The following is a 13,822-nucleotide window of genomic DNA, read 5'->3' on the forward strand; positions in this document are numbered from 1 at the left end:
CGATCTCTTACTTTTAAACCATTTAGGAGGGCAGGTGGGGGGAGGGAATGGGGGTGGGGGCAGGGAGAGTGAGCGATCTCTTACTTTTAAACCATTTAGGAGGGCAGGCAGGGGGGAGAGAATGGGGGTGGGGGCAGGGAGAGTGAGTGATCTCTTACTTTTAAACCATTTAGGAGGGCAGGCGGGGGGAGGGAATGGGGGTGGGGGCAGGGAGAGTGAGCAATCTCTTTTAAACCATTTAGGAGGGCAGGTGGGGGGAGGGAATGGGGGTGGGGGCAGGGAGTGTGAGCGATCTCTTACTTTTAAACCATTTAGGAGGGCAGGCGGGGGGAGGGAATGGGGGTGGGGGCAGGAAGAGTGAGCAATCTCTTTTAAACCATTTAGGAGGGCAGGCGGGGGGAGAGAATGGGGGTGGGGGCAGGGAGAGTGAGTGATCTCTTACTTTTAAACCATTTAGGAGGGCAGGCGGGGGGAGGGAATGGGGGGTGGACGGCAGGGAGAGTGAGCGATTTTACATTTTACTGCTGGGGGGGTCCCTGCAGGGGCGGCGGCTGCTCAAGTCCTCCTGTCTGTCTGCACTGCAGTCCCTGCTGCCTGACTGAGAAAGAGCAGGAAGGCGGCCAGCTACAGCCCAACAGTATGCGTGTGTCAATCACGCATGCGTGGCTGAGGGGGCCAATGAAAAGCCGGAGATCCTCCAGTTTAAACAAAATATTGCCGGAGGCCGGAGACGGCCCCCTTTTGCCGGAGACTCCAGCAGAAAACCGGAGACCTGGCAACCCTAGTCTGGGGGGATATTTCCTGGAACTGAACTATCTCCCCAATGGTGGTGGGAACACCAGAGTGCAGGAGATTCTGTTCCCCCAGCTCTCTCTCAGCAGTCCCCCCACCAAGAACGCTTCAACGGTTTTGTATGAATGGTATAATCTGTTGTTAGCTGCCTTGGGGATCATTTAGATCAACCTCCCCCAACCTGGTGATCTCCAAGTCACATCCACGCTATACAGTTTAAAGTACCTTTGAAGCACATGGCTTCCCAAAAGAACCCTCGGAACTATAGTTTATCCCTGACAGAGCAGCAACTCCCAGCACCCTTAACAAACAATGTATGGTGTGGATGTGACCAGAGGTCATCCTGGCTGGGGATGATGGGAGTTGTAGTCCAAAATGTCTGGAGAGCACCAAGTGGGGGGAGGCCAATTTAAATCAAAACACAGAGTGAACCAAACTAGACTTGGCATTACATTGCATGAATGCTCTTAACATGCACTTTAAAAAAATTACATAAATGGCAGCTCTGGGGTTGGGTGGCAGCCTGAGTTGCATGGGGACCACAGGGGTGGGGAAAGAGAGTTTAATCCTCTCTGTGCTATGGGCCCAATGAAAATCACCTTCCCCAGCTGCTATTTCCATCAGGTGGGAAGCTGTTATTGGCACCAATGCATGCTTCCTTCCTTCTCAATGAAAATGACAGTTTGTGGGGGAGGGGCACATATTTTTGTCAGTGGGAAAGGATTATATTTGCCAAAAATCAAAACAAGCTTTCACCCCCTGAGTGGTAATGATGGCTGAAATTTGAAGTGCATGCTTGTTCGTTCCTTTGATGACTGAAGGTAACTACAGTGACTTGCACTTACAGATGAGCTTTTGCAGATCAAACACTGCAGAATGAATTTTTTATCATCTTAGTGCTGGAGTCAGTTCATGCATTCAGCTGCAAATCATCAAGCAGCAGAGGCTGATTAATTTGGTCAAACGGAGCCCTGCTTCATCAAGCTGATTCTGCCGTCAGCCAATTCCCACCTGCCTACCTCCTTATTTATTATTTGACTTATATTCCGCCCTTCCTCCCAGCAGGAGCCCAGGGCGGCACTTACAACCAGTCCAGGAGGTGGCCCTGGCTGTCAGCCTCTGCCTCCTTAGGCTCAGTGTTGCCTTTGTAGAACTCAGCAGGGAGGAGGAGGAAGATGGAAACAAAACCAGAATTAGTCGGCTCTGCTTAATATTGGCTTTGGACCTGTCAGTCATTTGCTCTGGCTCCACCTACTGTTGACCTCCTTGCCTTCCACCCTACCAGTCCCGACTGTACTATCTTCCACTGGCACTGTCATCAAATGTTGAGTAAGGAGAAGGCAAGCTATGTGTATGCATATGAGCTAGTCCAGAGATTAAGAGGTCAATGTGAGTATGGGCTGGAAAGAGATTATGCTTCAGAATGGTGAAAGTGATTAACAGAAGCATTCTTGCCTATAATCTGCAGTGCACCCTTAACACCCGCTGTTTACTCTGCTGAGATTTTTTTGCAGATTTTGGGAGTGCTTCTAAAACCCTACAAAATCTATTTGACCAGTGAACAAAAGGATAAACAAAACAAGTGTGACATGATGGGCAATGAAGTCTCTGTCATACCACCTTTACTTTTTCAAAACAGTCTCCGCATTTGGGACAGCCTACTCTCTGGTTGGCTGCACAGTACAGTGGCTAAGAGATGGGAGTCATGAATCAAGAAGTCCCTGATCTGAATCTTGACTCTACCGTAAACTCACTAGGTAGCCTGAAGCAAGCCACTCTCATTCAATCTCATTACATTCACTCCCATCTGTAACTTGGGAATAATAATGATCTACCTTACAAGATCGCTGTAATGATTACAAGATCATGTGCGTCAATGTGTGGAAGCACTATATGAATGTGTTATTATTTTGAATTATCATTACTCTATGGTGACAATGTGATTGTATTTCCCCACAGTCATTTGTTCACAAGGGATGGTACCTTAGCAGCTGTGTGGCTGACCTCAGCGGCAATGTCCCCTCCAGTGTTCCCAGCACCAACTACAAGGACGTTTTTCCCTTCAGACCTTCTTTGATCTCTGTATTCCCAGCTATGCAAGTAGTGACCTTTAAAGTTTTCAATCCCTGAGGAAAGACAGAAGGAAATGACTTACATTGAATCATAGAACCATAGAGTTGGAAGGGCCATCAAGTCCAACCCCCTGCTCAATTCAGGAATCTAAATTAAAGCATACATACCCTTGTTTAATGAGATTTTCAATTGGATAAAAACAGGTTTCTTCTCTTTATCATTACAACTGACCAATTCAGCACCAAAAATGTATTCAAGCCTAAATGTTCACCTGTCAAAGGCTGTCAGGTATGAGAGCTAAAGGGAACCATCAAGGCAGTATTTCTCTGAATACCAGATGCTGGAAACAAAGGTGGGGGGAATAGGGAGAGCCAGGGCTGCCTTCAGACCCTGCTTGGAGGCTTCCTAGAAGCATTTGGCTCCTGTCTGTTGGAAAAAGAATGTTAGACCAGTGGTTCCCAACCTTTTGGTGTGGTGACCCATCGTTTTATTGTCACGTGGATTTTAGACCTTAGGTTTTTGGCAGCTGTTGGTTTCATGCATTTTAACTGCAAGCTTGCCTGTTTTATAACCATTGCTTGAAGCATCCAAGCAAAAAAATTGCCTGATACCTCTATTAATTGGTTGAAATATTTATAGTATTCACAAAGTTCATCATACCAGTTAAGGACTGAAAACAATAATTATTTTGGGTTTACTTATAAAGCTCGTGACCCACTTGCACAGGTTTCGCTACCCATTTGTGGTAGGGAAACACAGGTAGGGAAACTACACAGAACGTTGGGATGATCCAACAAGGCAATTCTTAAATTCTTATAAAAGATTAAATAAATCCATTGTCTATCAACAGCCATCATCCATAGCAGCTAAATGGAACCTCCATGTTCAGAGGCAGTATATCTTTGAGCACAAACAACAGAGGAAGGCCTTATGCCTTGTCTGTGCTGTACTAGATAGACCTTTGAGCTAATCATAGAGAACTCTTACATTATCAAATCTACCCGCTATAAATAGGAGCCTTATTGACCATACTGGGGACATCAGAGACAGGGCCAGCCAGCTCGAGACATTTAGATACCAGAGAAATAGAAAATCCAAGTGGCAACTGTTTCCTTGTCACTAATTACTAGTTACTGTAATCAATAACTGTTCATAATAATTTCATTGTGCCTTGTATGGGAGTAGACTGTGCCCTGTGGGTCAGATGATCTGTCTGTCATTTATTCTGCCACTCTCAACACCCTTCAAAATCTATTGTCTGATGATAGGGCAGCCTCTGGTAGCAATCAGATACAGTGATAGCCACTTCCCTCCCTTGTCAGTGATTTAAGATAAAAGTTGCACTGCAGTACTCAGTTAATTCCACTGACGGAAGGTAACGGCTTTTCTAATATTTTAGTTCACATTTCTTTTGCTTGCGGAGCGTGAGAAGACAATCACACTAGCCTATGTGCTATTTTAGATAATATATTGAAAACTTACCAGGAAAAGAATCAAGTGGAAGATTGAGCTCTGCATATCTGCCACTGCAAACCATTACAGCATCAAAGATGGCTGATGCCTGTTGCCCGTTCACCTCAGTATAAACTACCCATTGTCCAGTGGCTGTGAAATGGGGGTGTTTTCTGATGCTGCATACTGCGGTCTTGTATAAAGCAAAACAAACATAGAAACAAACAGAACAAAGCAGCCCCATATAATTACAGAATTATATCCCCTGTTGACATCCTCAGTCGTTTTTTGTATTTGGGGGGCTTTTGTTGGGATGTGTGAGGCTTAGGGAAGGGGTGGGGAACCTTTTTCAGCCCTCATGGGCAATCTCCCAGGGGCCGCACATCAGTGGTGGTGGGCAGAGCCAGAGGGAGAAGGTGACAGAGCAACAGATGCGACTTTGCAGGAGGCATTTTCACCCTTCAAGGATGCGTTCCAGTTAGGGAGAAGCATTTGAGGAGGACAGGTAGCAGGGCCAGTGAGGGGCTTGGCCTGGAAAGGGGGTGTAGCATCTGGAGTCCTGAGGGCCAGATAGAGAGATCTGGAAGGCCACACATTCAGCCCCGAGCTTCTCCACCTCTGGCATAGAGGACAGAAGGAGAGAGATTCTCAACAAAGGAGATTAACGTAAGAGGCATGCCAGAGAAATTCCTAGTTAAATGACACTCACTTTGCTGCTTCTCCAGCAGTCCCTAACAAGGTCTAACCTCCAGGGTTTTATGGGCTCTTGAGGCTTCCATCCCAGGGCGACTCCCTCTTTTCTGCGTGTTCGTGGACGGCATGAGCAAGGAGCTGCAGCATCAGGGTCCGCCTGATCATCTGCCCACCTTCTCATACCGTGGGATGGCCCTTCTCCTGGCTGCTGCCACAGGCCACCCGCAGCTTCATAGAGGCCACCATGTGGACACGAGGCCTGTTTACTGCTTTCATCCTCAAAAACCAATTCGGGGGGGGGCAGTAGTTTTTGCTGAAAATACAGTGATTGTGTCCACATCTACAGATGCACTCTGATGTAATGTGGGAAGTTAGTAATCACTTCTTGGTTCTCCTCTGAATTGTTTTTATGTTGCTTTACACTGCCCTGATGTTTTGCAGGTGGGTGGTATATAAATACTTTTTATAAGTAAATAAATAATGTGAACCAATGTCTGGAGTTACATTTCTCTGTGGAACAGGTACATTTGTAATCCTTCCTGCATTATGTACACATGTATCTTAAGTCACAGATATTATGAACAGTAGTTTAGTGGCAAATTCAGAAGTGAAGGGTCCCTTCATGTTAGTCACAGCCCCCCTTTTTTTGCTGCAGAGTTGAGAATGAGATCCTTGTTAATGCCTTCTCCCACAACAGACATCCCTAGACGCCAATAAGCATAAAAGAGGAGAGTGTTAGCTATTGAGAAGAGTCTTCTCAGTGGCCGACTCACCTCCTTTCATTCTGATTGGCTCCAATCAGCAGGAAAGGACAAGGAATCATGTTAGAAGACTCTTCTCAGTGGCTAAACACTACCCATTCATGCTGAGGATGCTGGAGACATAGGGACCCTGCTCCCCAAAAAGTAAGGGGTCTAAGACCCCCTGAGACCCTGGAAGACTACACCCTCTGATTATCAAAAGGTAATATGGGAAGTGGATATCGGAATGCAAGAACACAGTTGAAAAGAATTTTCACACATGGTACTGAAGCATTTTTAGCATTTCTCTAGAAATTGATAAGAACACACAGCTTTTTCCTGCATGCTATGTCACAACAACATTACTGATGATCACACAAAAATATTGGATGAGGTGCTTTTGTAGAGTCACTTGTGAAAGTGGGCTATGGGCATATTTACACTACAAACTCAAATAAGTCCTGCTTTCATGTTACCTTGGCACTCTTCCCTCACTAAGGAATCCTGGGAACAAGAGTGCTTGGAGCAGATTAGGAAATTTTCAGCAATTTCCTCCCCCAACCCCCCAAATCAGCAATGGCTGCTCCATGAGAGAAGCTATAACAGAATGGTTCCTTTGAAATAACTTGGAAAGTGCTTTGCACAATGCATAATTAATGTAAGGAACTCTGTGTTGGAATATGTGGTGATAACGTACATGGTTTAAAACCCCTCCTGGACGAATTAATGGAGGTAGATCCATCACTGTTTATTACCTATGATAGATAAATGGAACCACCATGTCCAGAGCCACTATACCTCTGAGTAGTAGATACTGGACTGCAAGGGAAGGCTGCTACCTTAATGCACTGCTTGCGGGTTTCCACTTGGCCACTCTTTAAAATCATATGATTGACTAGATGGGTCTTTGATCTAATCTTTTCTTCTTACCTTTCTAATGTTTAACCCACATGGTTTAAGTTTATAATGCCAATGAAGCCTAAAAGTTGCAGCTGAAAACAGAGTTCAAATAAATCTGTTTTATGTAAACATGGAAGAAGAGCCTTATGAATGAAACACTTTCTTGTCTTGTTCCTTGCAAAATATCTGCCTGTTAATCTTTTCCTCACCTTAAAGTGTATGTGGTCAAGAAGATGGAAATGTTCCGCATACGCCCTGAGGTACTCCAGGAGCACAGAGTGGTGCAGGTAGTTGGGGCAATCCTCTGGGAATGGGAAATCACTGAAGCAGGTCATTTCCTTGGAGGTATTGGTCATAACAGATCTGTAAACACCAGTCCTTCCCTTCTGAGGATTTTCCTGCGTGACAGCAGCAGTTAGGAAGTAAATGAGATTCCAAAAGGGTACACTGGTTTCAACTGACTTTAAATATTGGGAAGGGCCCTAGCACAGTGATAGAGCATCTGGTCTGCATACAAAAAGCTCCTGGTTCAATCCCCAGCATCTCCAGGTAGGGCTGGAAATGTCCCCAGTCTGAAACCCCAGACAGTGTGCCAGTCAGTGTGGCAATAATGAGCTAGAAGGACCAATGGTCTAACTTGGTATAAGGCACTTATTCCCAATAAATAAGGCATCCTCCAAAGAAGTTTGAGGTTTTAGAGTTTCGACAGGGTGTTGAGAACTTTCTGTTAGCAATCCTTAGCAATAAAGTGGGCTAGTGATATCACTGGATTCCAACCAATTAGCACTTTGCACAGGTAGGTTCTGCTGTGAGCAAACACAAAACTTGTTTCCTTTGTGTTTGATCCAGGAGCAAAGTTTGTGCATGCCTTTTCAGGCATTCAAATATGTTGATTGTGCTTGAGGGAGAGGAAGCTGTCTTTACTTTCAACCTGTACATGTTCATTGAAGGTCTAGACAGAACTTTCTTGAGTACAGCTGTGCTTTTACAGAGTTCCTGATGACATGAAAAGAACCTTATGTGGACGCTCTGTTCTAACTTTCAAATGAATGCATGTAGGTTGGGGGTGGGAACAGTGCACGCAGTCCATTCCCCCCACATGTTCAATCTCAACAGACAGAGAGTCTGGAAAGACCTAATGTCAAAAAATGTGGAAATGTGCTTCCACGGCAGGTTTACCACTCTATGGATGTACACCTGCCCACATTTTGAAATAAGACCATTGTCTCTTGGCTTCTGTTCTGGCAATTCTGGCAACAGTATGTTATCATGTCCTTTCAGTTTTTAAACAGAGTTCATACCACTTACTGTGAATTGCCACAGTCCCCCGATGTCATCACTCTTCTCAAAGCAGGTGGGCTCTAGCCCTTCATCCAGGCAGCATTTGATGGAGGCCAGTCCACTCACCCCTGCCCCCACAATTGCCACACTTCGTACCATGGCCTCTGGTGTCAGGAAAGAGGCTTTTCAGCAGAAGAAGAAAGGGCTGAAATGAGCTTACTCTGTACAAGTTATTCCTTCCGCACACATTAAGTACGAAGGTCATTGTTACGCAATGTGGCATTTAAATGTTTCCTACAGATGACTGGAATGTTGCTTAAGCTGTTATTTCTCAGTCCCAGGCACCGTTCCTAGATGTATTTGTCAACCAAGGTGGTTAGCTTAGCAAATTCAAAGCAGCATTATTCACTTCTGGATGGGCTGTGGAACTGGCCACTAGTTCCCCTTCCATTTGCCTGTTACCACCAAGCAATCTGACTCAGTGTCCTCCTATGAGAAGGAAAGAGGACATTAGAACATTAGCAATACTCACTGTTGTTGAGCAGTATTCTCCCCAGAAACCATGAGAAGCATAACAGATATTCAGCAAAACATGCCAAAGTATGCATTTTTTCTAGCTCTTAACCCACTAATATGGCTGGATCATGAAACAAAAAATGTTAAAATACTACTGACCACCACCTTGCAGGCTTTGCAAATCTGGATAAGCCCAGCCCCAGTCATGATGCTGTATTAAGATTGCTTATGGATTACAGTGTACTAGCTGTGATCCTTTGTAACATGTACATAGCACCAAATACATTATTATACAGCCACAAGGGTGGCTGTATACTATAGCCAGCATGGATTTTTCACATTCTGCAATGTTAAATTGAAAATACCCCCCATGCCATTCTGCTGCTTCCATAAGCTCATTTCAAAACAAAACCTTACAAAACTTATAGTCCTGAACTCAGAAACGCTTACTTGAGGTGATACACAAAACACTGAGAGAATATAGAGTTCAATGTGTAAGACAAGAGAGAGAGAAACCCAGAGCCCTGTGCAACTTTTTTCTGTCAGTGCTCTCATAATTTGTTGAAATTAAAAATCAGCCATATTCACAGAGTATCTATAATCCTATTGCTAACCTTGCCCCATACTCTGACCTTCATCTTCTGCAGTTTAAAAGTTTAAAAATGCATGGCTGATCTTTAATTAATTTAAGAAAATTAGCATTGGAGTCTATGATAGCAGAGGCATGCTCTGTAAGAACCAACTATCAGTGTTCTAAAAGCCAGACTAACAGTTGTTTAGTTTGGCTAATCGGGGGGCCACAACCACACCAGACATTTATTCCACTTTAAACAAACATGGCTTCTCCCAAAGAATCCTGAGAAGTGTAATTTGTGAAGGGTGCTGAGAATTATTAGGAGACTCCTATTCCCCTGGCAGAGCTCCAGTGGCCAGAGTGATAACAGTCAGACCTTCTTCGCAGAGAATTCTGCTGATTGTAGCTCTGCGAAGGGAATAGGGTGTCTCCTGACAACTCTCAGCACCCTTCACACTTCCCAGGATTCTTTGGGGGAAGCCATGTCTGTTTAAAGTGGAATAAATGTCTGGTGTAGATGTGGCCAAGGACAGCTTTGGTTTAAATTTGGGTGGCAGATTACATGTGTCTGCTGTAGAATAAAAAGGTGGTGGTAACCTCTCAAAAGAATGATACTGTAAACAATGTTTTCCGTCTGCCCAGTGCCCACCCACCCAATCTCCTGTCCCCCTCCTTGCCCCTTCCCCAGGTAAGTTTCACCTATCCTAACCATGATTGTACAGGAGTAAATCCCACTGAACTCAATAAACATGCAAATGATTCCACTTCTCCCTCTCCTCTCCTCTCCCCCTCCCTTCTCCCCTCTCCCTCTCCCCTTCTGTTCCTCCTCTCCCCACACTTGCCCTCCCTCCCCCTTCTCCTTCTCCCCTTGTCAGTTTCACCTATCATAAGCATGATTGCATGGGAGAAATCCCATTGAACTCAATAAAAGATCAAACTTGCCTTTCCCGCCCTCTGCCCCTTCCTCATCCCCTCTCCTCTCTTCCTCGCCCTCTTCCATCTTCCTCCTCCCCTGCCCATTCCAGCCCTCCCTCCCCCTTCTCCTCCTCCTCCGTGGTCAGTTTCACTTATCCTGACCATGATTGCATGGGAGAAATCCCACTGAACTCAATAAGCATGCAAATGATCAAACCTGCCTTCCTTCTCCCCCCTCCTACCTCCTCCCCTCCCACCTCCTCCCCTCTGCTCTCCCTCCTCCTCCCCTCCTCCCTCTTCCTTCCCTATAGTCAGTTTCATCTATCCTAAGCATAGTCGCAGGGGAGTAAATCCCATTGAACTCAATAAACATGCAAATGATCAATCCATTCTCAGCAAACTTGCACAGGATCCCATTTCTTACCTCCTGGATTAAAAAGCCGCCCTGGGCTCCTGCTGGGAGGAAGGGTGGGATATAAATCAAATGATAAATAAATAAATAAATAAAAAACAGGGAAATTCACTAATAGGCAAAAAAAAACCCTTGCAGTTTAAGAACGTATCTATAGCCCACAGATATTTCTATCAAACTTTTAAAAGCAGGGAAATTGGACATCTATAGTGAATGCACCAGGGGAGCTGTAGACCTGACCTCTCTGAGATACTGCACTGCCCTACAAATATGTACAAAACAAACTCCTGCATTTAAGCGCACAAATACATAGCTAAGATGACATTTAATTTGACCCACGGTATCTTACAGTTTATATGATTGAATGTCATCATCAATGGGGATTTCTCCAAACTCTCAGATGTTACTGTCAGTCTCATAATTGCTTCAATATCAAAATTGATAGGCAAAGAAACAGAAATCATTGATGTAGCTCTGCCCCTGCCAAAAATGTTCTGCTCTCCCCGAAGACCCCACTGATTCTGGTGATGGTGGCAAATAAAATAAAAATAAAGTAGATATAGCACTGGGGTGAATTGAGAGAGTTAAACTACAGGTGTGCACCAGTCACACTGTAGCTTTGGAAAGCAGCACAATCTGTTTCAGAGCTGCTCTGTGTCTTTCCAACAAAAAATTCTATAAATACATTCAAAGCAGGAGACCATCCAGGGAGGCGACTGGACCCTTGGATGATAAGGGAGTCAAAGGAGTACTAAAGAACGATAAGGAGATTGCAGAGAAGCTAAATGAATTCTTTGCATCTGTCTTCACAGTGGAAGATATAGGGCAGATCCCTGAACCTGAACTAACATTTGCAGGAAGGGATTCTGAGGAACTGAGACAAATAGTGGTAACGAGAGAGGAAGTTTGAGGCTTAATGGACAATATAAAAACTGACAAATCACAAGGCCCGGATGGCATCCACCCGAGAGTTCTCAAAGAACTCAAATGTGAAATTGCTGATCTGCTAACTAAAATATGTAACTTGTCCCTCGGGTCCTCCTCCGTGCCTGAGGACTGGAAAGTGGCAAATGTAACTCCAATCTTCAAAAAGGGATCCAGAGGGGATCCTGGAAATTACAGGCCAGTTAGCTTAACTTCTGTCCCTGGAAAACTGGTAGAAAGTATTATTAAAGCTAGATTAACTAAGCACATAGAAGAACAAGCTTTGCTGAAGCAGAGCCAGCATGGCTTCTGCAAGGGAAAGTCCTGTCTCAGTAACCTATTAGAATTCTTTGAGAGTGTCAACAAGCATATAGATAGAGGTGATCCAGTGGACATAGTGTACTTAGACTTTCAAAAAGCTTTTGACAAGGTACCTCACCAAAGGCTTCTGAGGAAGCTTAACAGTCATGGAATAAGAGGAGAGGTCCTCTTGTGGATAAGAAATTGGTTAAGAAGCAGGAAGCAGACAGTAGGAATAAACGGACAGTTCTCCCAATGGAGGGCTGTAGAAAGTGGAGTCCCTCAAGGATCGGTATTGGGACCTGTACTTTTCAACTTGTTCATTAATGACCTAGAATTAGGAGTGAGCAGTGAAGTGGCCAAGTTTGCTGACGACACTAAATTGTTCAGGGTTGTTAAAACAAAAAGGGATTGCGAAGAGCTCCAAAAAGACCTCTCCAAACTGAGTGAATGGGCGGAAAAATGGCAAATGCAATTCAATATAAACAAGTGTAAAATTATGCATATTGGAGCAAAAAATCTTAATTTCACATATACGCTCATGGGGTCTGAACTGGCGGTGACCGACCAGGAGAGAGACCTCGGGGTTGTAGTGGACAGCACGATGAAAATGTCGACCCAGTGTGCGGCAGCTGTGAAAAAGGCAAATTCCATGCTAGGGAATTTTTTACCTATTGTTATTAATGTGATTACATCTGTTATTATTGTATTTTATCTCTTTTAATGTACGTCGCCTAGAGTGGCTAATTGCCAGATAGGTGACAAACAAATTAAATATTATTATTATTATAGGGATAATTAGGAAAGGTATTGAAAATAAAACAGCCGATATCATAATGCTGTTGTATAAATCTATGGTGCAGTCGCATTTGGAATACTGTGTACAGTTCTGGTCGCCTCATCTCAAAAAGGATATTATAGAGTTGGAAAAGGTTCAGAAGAGGGCAACCAGAATGGTCAAGGGGATGGAGCGACTCCCTTACGAGGAAAGGTTGCAGCATTTGGGGCTTTTTAATTTAGAGAAAAGGCGGGTCAGAGGAGACATGATAGAAGTGTATAAAATTATGCATGGCATTGAGAAAGTGGATAGAGAAAAGTTCTTCTCCCTCTCTCATAATACTAGAACTCGTGGACATTCAAAGAAGCTGAATGTTGGAAGATTCAGGACAGACAAAAGGAAGTACTTCTTTACTCAGCGCATAGTTAAACTATGGAATTTGCTCCCACAAGATGCAGTAATGGCCACCAGCTTGGATGGCTTTAAAAGAAGATTAGACAAATTCATGGAGGACAGGGCTATCAATGGCTACTAGCCATGATGGCTGTGCTGTGCCACCCTAGTCAGAGGCAGCATGCTTCTGAAAACCAGTTGCCGGAAGCCTCAGGAGGGGAGAGTGTTCTTGCACTCGGGTCCTGCTTGCGGGCTTCCCCCAGGCACCTGGTTGGCCACTGTTAAAACAGGATGCTGGACTGGATGGGCCACTGGCCTGATCCAGCAGGCTCTTCTTATATTCTTATGAAATTTGCATCAACCTCTGTCTTAAGATAGCTTTAAAAAGGAGATTAGACACATGTATGGCAGAACAATGGCAGGGGAGGGCTATTGCACTCATGTCCAGTTTGTGGGCTTCCCAGAGATGTCTGGTCAGCCACTGTGGGAAACCCTTGGTCTGATCCAGCAGCACTTTTCTTATGTTGAGTTCCTCCACTGACCATTGATCAGTCTTACAGCTATTTAGCCTGGTATTGTCTCTTTCCTGATTTTTTAAATAGCTCTGCTGTAACCTGATAGACCCCAAATTCCTATCAGGCCTTGAAGTTGAGCAAGTGGAAGTTTTTCAGGTGAGCAAAGGATTGGGGAGGGAGGGGGTTTCTAGATGTCCAGCTACTGTAACTGAGCTTGACTTCCCCAGGCTCGCTTCTGCTGTTCTTGAACTATCTGCTGTGACTTTGTACATGTCTTTGGCTTAGGCACCTGAAAGTCCCCCAAAAGAGTAAGGAAAAGACTGTGTAGTCTGATATGTGTATGCCTGAGGTTTTGATACTCTCTTATGTTGCAGAGGGAAGCTGTTGTATTGCAGACAATTTAAGAAGCCCTCTGGGTTATGGTGGTGGTGGAGGACGAGCAGAGCAGGGCTGTCTGAATTGGGGAGACAGGGTCATCTTCTTGGGGTGGACTGGCATTCCTATCACACATTGGCTTAACTCCTGGCTGCAGGGAGCGAGGCAACCCTCATTTCAGGGCACTTC

The 13,822-nt window shown here is 44.7% G+C and overlaps 1 protein-coding gene across 5 annotated transcripts in view; it reads right to left on the reverse strand.

The window, feature by feature from the left end:
• The window catches only part of LOC133364479 (dimethylaniline monooxygenase [N-oxide-forming] 4-like), a 32,300-nt gene extending 21,906 nt beyond the window's left edge, over positions 1-10,394 (reverse strand). For 4 of the 5 annotated variants that reach the window (XR_009757955.1, XM_061585139.1, XM_061585118.1 and 1 more), the window contains exons 1-5: positions 10,361-10,394; positions 7,959-8,420; positions 6,860-7,048; positions 4,348-4,510; positions 2,776-2,918 (exon numbers count right to left, since the gene is read on the reverse strand). Coding sequence is in view for 4 of the 5 variants with exons in the window: in XM_061585139.1 (XP_061441123.1) it covers positions 2,776-2,918; positions 4,348-4,510; positions 6,860-7,048; positions 7,959-8,090 (627 nt within the window). In the remaining variant the exon portion in view is untranslated. The remainder of the gene's footprint in view (positions 1-2,775; positions 2,919-4,347; positions 4,511-6,859; positions 7,049-7,958; positions 8,421-10,360) is intronic. The other variant, XM_061585108.1, reaches the window with a different exon arrangement.
• Positions 10,395-13,822: the final 3,428 nt, after the last annotated feature.

Source organism: Rhineura floridana, chromosome 1 (assembly GCF_030035675.1).
Source record: "Rhineura floridana isolate rRhiFlo1 chromosome 1, rRhiFlo1.hap2, whole genome shotgun sequence".
Classification (NCBI taxonomy): Eukaryota; Metazoa; Chordata; class Lepidosauria; order Squamata; family Rhineuridae; genus Rhineura; species Rhineura floridana.